General features: G+C 45.8%; 1 protein-coding gene across 1 annotated transcript in view; it reads left to right on the top strand.

The window, feature by feature from the left end:
* The window catches only part of CFAP206 (cilia and flagella associated protein 206), a 48,822-nt gene that overhangs the window by 23,325 nt on the left and 19,779 nt on the right, over positions 1-5,718 (top strand). The window contains exon 2 of the mRNA XM_026844455.1: positions 2,473-2,589. Within this exon, the coding sequence (XP_026700256.1) occupies positions 2,473-2,589 (117 nt within the window). The remainder of the gene's footprint in view (positions 1-2,472; positions 2,590-5,718) is intronic.

Genomic DNA, 5,718 nt, shown 5'->3' on the forward strand with positions numbered 1-5,718 from the left:
TCCCTCTGCTGGCATTTTGTAACTTTTCAATTCTAGTAATCTCTGAAATACAAGTTAATACTACTGAAATGCTTAAAAAAGTAAAAGAATTTAAATTCTCAATAAGCTAAGCTTCAAGTATATTGTTCTTTCCTGTCAGTCTTCAGCCTTAAAGTGTATAGGCAGTTGGACGTATCGCTACTGGGATTTATGGGTGTGAGCTAGCACTGGTGGCTTTTCACAAGTTCCAAATAATGCAAGCTTTTGCAAAAGGAATGCAGTAACACTGTGATATAGCCATTCATATTTATTCCCCATGTTTTGTCTTCTGAATCAAGTGCTTTTTGGCTTGCAGGTGTCCTACTGTCAACAGCAGAATTGCTTTTATCAAAGAATATCGGTTATTTCAATTGAAGTAAGATGTTCTTATAACTTAATATTCTTCCAGGAAATAGTGAAGCAAACATGACTGTGAATATTGGTACCTCAGATGATGTGGGTGGGTGTTAGGGTGGGTGGTTTTTTAATTAAGGATCAAGCATGTTTACAGAGAGAATCTCTTTGTAGTACTCACCTGCTGTGCTTTGGTTTGCATAGTAGAGCAGGCTTTGAGCATGTGAACCTTTTGAGTGAAATTAAACTTGAAGGCGTGCTCTGGGAGTGCCCCTAATGCACTCCAGCCACAAACATACCACCAGTCGCTGCAACCAGACTAATGCTAGTCTGAAGTAAAAACCTCTGAAGCACATATGGCATGGTCCTCAGCACCAGCTGCTTTGCTCTGCAGAGGTTGTGCTATTTGTAGATGTGGACACAGGTACCAAGAAATGTGAATTTATTGAAATAGTCTTTAAAAAGTCTTTAAATTGTCGAACACAAACTGCACAATTATACAGACTCTGAAAACCTGGACAAATCCTACCTCTGGCTTCCTGCTCTCTCTGAAAGTATTTGTGCAAGCCTGTGAATGTGTTAGCCACAACCTCTGACTGTGTTATGAGATGGGAACTGGCTCTCTGCAGCGGCAAAACTTCAAATTCCACCCCCATCTCAACTGCAGATAGTATTCAGTTAAACTCTAGAACTGTCCACATTTAGCTGATAATTTTTTCAGAAGAAAGCTTTACCATCACTGCTTTGAGCACCAAGTTTTATTCACTGACTTTTGAAATTTGCTTTTATAGAGGGAAACCTGGTAGTGGCACCTTTTCTTTTTTCTTTTAATCCCCAGAACTATAATCTTCTCCCCTTGCTCCTCCTCACCTGCAGTTGCAGAAGAGCTGGTTCTTGTATGATTTATCAGAAAGCAGAGAGAGGAATCTCTGTGACCCTAAGCTCACTAACAGCAACATGCTTCTGCTCTGGAAAGGGCCCTGAAAGCTTCTCATCCTGCAATTTGTGGAAAAAGCTCTCCTGTAGATTTTTGTTCTCTTGATAAATGTCTTGCTATAATTACTGAGCTTAAGGGTATTGATTTTTTAAAATGTGAATGCAGAAAACATTAAGAAGCTCCATTAGCTGTGCTACTAGAATGAAACTTAAGACTTCACAGTGTGCTCTGCAGGATTATTTTGATGCCTTCTGTACAGACCTTCCCAAAGCATTTTCCACAGGTGACGGTGGAACTCATTGCACTGTACCTTTGTATACCTACTGAGGATGTGGATGTAATCCTGCAGCTACTTGCCAGGTAGCATAGTATCATCTTAATTTTATTGGTAAGAGTGACTTGTCTGAGGCCACAGAGGAAAAAAAAATAATATCTCAATCTCATCACAATTCTCAGCAGAGTACTCTCTGTCTGTGACCTTAAACCAACTGGAAAAAAATTGAATCAGTTGAAAACTGGTGTAGCTTGTCAGCTCTTATGCCTGCATTCCCTGTGCCTTTTGAGTTTACTCGATTGCTTTTTAGGGACATGGCTTTTAAATTTAATTAATGTGCTATTACTCTTTCCTCTATCTGACATGGAAAAGCTTGAATTAATTGAGTATTGACTAACTGAACTAGTCACAGCAAGGCATTGCTGTCATCCAACAGCATGCTCACTGGTGTGTGGAAGAGCTGAGGATGGATGAACTTGGGGTTTCACTGGGCTTCTGCATGCAGGCTGTAACCCTGTTATACCTGGGGGAAGTCACCTCCAGCAGCAAGCAAGAGACCTGAAAGTAGTCTTGGCTCTCTTGCTCATGTTGCAGAGGGAAGTTGCCCCATCAGTGTCACCTCTGCCTCCAGCACTCGCTGTGTACCACACACAGATGTTTTGTGTAGACGTATATATGCATATATCTACATATTGCATGCTTTTATAGGTGTGTGTATATATATTTATCTGTACCAGATCAGCCTGGGATGGAGTTAGCTTTCTTCACAGCAGACCCTGTGGCGCTGTACTTTGGATTTGTGGCTAAAACAGTGTTGACAACACACAGGTGTTTTGACTATCTGCTTGTACAGCCTTAAGGTTTTCTTTCTCCCACTCTGCCCCCCCAGCAACTAGGCCAGGCACAGGCAAGAAGCTGGGAGGGAACACAGATGGGACAGATGACCCAAAATGGCCAAAGAGATATTCCACGCCATGGAACATCATGCTCAACTACAAAAACTAAGGTAAAGAAAGAGGAGGCAGGGATTTGGTTTTGTCTTCCAAGGTGGCCATTTCTCAGAGACTGGCCATCCATCTGCTTGTGGGATCTGGTGATTGCCTTTGAATTGCTTGTGGGTTTTTTCTCTCTTTTCTTTACTTTTTAAACTGTCTACATTTCAACTCATAAGTTTTCTCACTTCTGCTCTTCCTATCTTTTCCCCGCCCTCACCACAGGGGTTTGGAGCAAGCAAGCAGCTGTGTGGGTGTGGCTGGGGTCAAGCCACCACAGTCCTTTTTGGCACCCAGTGTGGGACTTGAGGAGGAGGGTTGAACTAATGACGGATTTGATCAGAGTGTGCTAGACTGAATTTATAGCTGTGTGGCAGTTACTTGGCAGAGATTGCTAATGACTGCTTTCAGCCTTTGCTGTTTGCTGTATTGCTGTGTTTTGCCCAGGGGGACCTATAATAAAAGCAGCCCTGAGCCTGTCGTTTGGCCGCTGCAGAGCTGCCATCCTACCACTCCAGGGACCATCTTATGGAGGCCGTTGTCAATTGCACCTTCCTTCTCTTCTCCATGGGGGACAGATCTTCCCAGCTGTGCTGTAGTGGACCCCCAGCTTCCTGAGCATCTCTGTGTAATGGGAACACTCAAAGTGCTGAGTGCCATCAGCCTGGTTTTGAAGCTGGGCCAGTGCTGGTGAGGGTAACGACAGCATCCCCATGGTCACCCACTGCCCACCACCCACTACCACCACCTCAGACCCCCAACCCAGCAGTCCCGGTTCAGGCCTCACCAATGCCTCCAGGGAACCCCCAGAGGGAGCTGAGACCAAGGGATGTGCCCCAGGGCAGCAGATTCCTGGGTGGGAAGGGGTGTGGGAGGGTTTGGGCAGGTGCCTGCGGTAGTTTTTGTCCCCAACAGTGTGGGACTTCATGCCTGAAGAGGCATGGAGGCTTGCAGGGGTGGCAGAGCACCTGCAGGCCAGTTGTCTACACCAAAAAGAGACAGAAGCTCCTGGTGCTGTGCTGGGGCATGGTCTCCACCTACCAGGCCTTCCTCCAGCAGCCTCACAGGGGCAAGCCAGCCTCTGCATCCAAACACGTGCAAACTGACATGGCGGCTGAAGCGGAGACCTGGCTGTCGGCTACTTCTGAGGAGAAGCAGTGGAAGCAGAGGTCCACCCTGTTGGTGAGGGAGGAGGAAGAGGGAGCAGGGCAGCCCTGCGGAGCAACAGGAGGCAGGTGGGAGCCAGAAAATGTCTGTTGCCTCTTTCCCACCATGGTGTGAGGTATGGAAAGATTTCACCCATCAGCTGAGTGAGTGGCTTGCTGCCTGGCTGCTCCAGTGCTGGGACATGGGGGACAGTGGCCTGGATCTAGAGGGCTGGGGAGTGCAGAAACTGGAGTCGCTCATGAGGGACCATCCTACTGACAGGGAGATCAGGAGGGGGGCTGCCCTGCCACCCAAAGCCTCTGGAGGCAGCTCCTCTGGGGCATGAAGGAGAGGTATCCCTTCAAGGAGGATCTACCAGGTGAAGTGGACCACCACAGAGGAAGGAGGTCTACAGTGATGGCAGCTAGTGTGGGGCATGATGCTGGCCTATGCCTGGGCCCTGGCACTGAGGGGCTTGCTAGCCACCAAGGTGCCCACCATGGAGGGGCTGTCCTGGCTTCTCCACACCCAGGGAGCCTCTCTGCCACTGCCACACTGCCCCACCACCACCCACAGCTCCAGCTGTGAATAGAACAGAGAATATACAAAGAAATAAACCATAAATCTGTGTTTGCTGCTCCTGCTTGCCTCCTCCTACCCTCACAAGCTCCTTTGGAAGGTTATCTGTGTATATTTTGCATGTGCATATATCTACATATATGTAGATATACACACATATATTTGTTTTGTATATACATAAATGTTTATGTGTATAAATGCATACTTACATACTGATGCCTGCTAGCTGATGCCTGCAAGCAGTTGCTGCCTCCAAGTTGAGGCCTGTAACAATTAGCGATAAGAGAAGAATTCCATTATATCTTATGTGGTCATGTTGTGCCCAGTTGTGTATACCTGGAAGACTCAAAGTGGGGAATGTTAAGAAATTCTTTTTACCAAACAATGTTTAACTTTGTATTTAGTAAGGCTTGAGTGATTAAAGTGTACAGAGAAGATACCCTAACCTTGAGAGTAGATACATCCTTGCAGAATTGCTCAAACAAGGCAGATAAGAAAGAACAGCTTAGCTGGACAACAGAGTTGGGAAACATCCAAGGAGAAGAAACTGTCCTCAAAAGACTCGTGACCATAAAAAGGAAAAAGGAGTAGGGGGCTAACTCCCCAAATGACCCGTGATGACCACCCAAGACCCCCGTGCATGCATATTGTAGTTTTGCAATGCCAGCATTATGTAAATAGAGTAGATAGGTGGAAAGGTGGAGACTTCTTGGAGAAGGTATGAGTATTCATGTCTTTAAGGTATATAAAGGATGAATTTTTGGTTTAGTGTATGCACATTAGGTGGAGTGATTGCCCGTGCGTTCAGTGCTGCAATAAAGAATGCCTGCCTTCTCAAACTTTAAACTAAGCCTTAGAGGGTTTGAGAACAAATTTACGGTAACAATATGCCCATATATGTTTTGCATATTCATAGACATCCAGAGACATGTTTTGCCTATTCATAAACATGTATCTTGTATATATGAGTATATATTTAGGTACCTCTACCATATACATGTTTGTATGTCCGTAAGTCTGTATGTTTATGCACATATCATAGAATCACAGAATGGTTTGGGTTGGAAGGGACCTTAAAGATCATCTAGTTCCAACCCCCCCTCCCGTGGGCAGGGGCACCTTCCTCTAGATCGTATAGCCCTAGATGTCCATGTCCATGGTTCGTATGCACATGTAGATGTTTATGTACACATATAACACATTGCGATGTCTCTGTATACATGTTTTGTACGTACGCAGGCATGTATGTATATATGTTTTACATGGACACACATGCATCCATTCAGCAGAAATAGGTATTTCTGTATGCGCATCTCTGCGTTGTATGTAAGCTCGTCTTTTGCGTATGCATACCCATACCCACACCCGCACGCACACCCCCCAGCCGTCCACCCGCGCCCCTGCACCGCTCCCCCCCT

The sequence above is a fragment of the Athene cunicularia genome, assembly GCF_003259725.1.
Source record: "Athene cunicularia isolate RWA chromosome 3 unlocalized genomic scaffold, athCun1 chr3_part1, whole genome shotgun sequence".
NCBI lineage: Eukaryota > Metazoa > Chordata > Aves > Strigiformes > Strigidae > Athene > Athene cunicularia.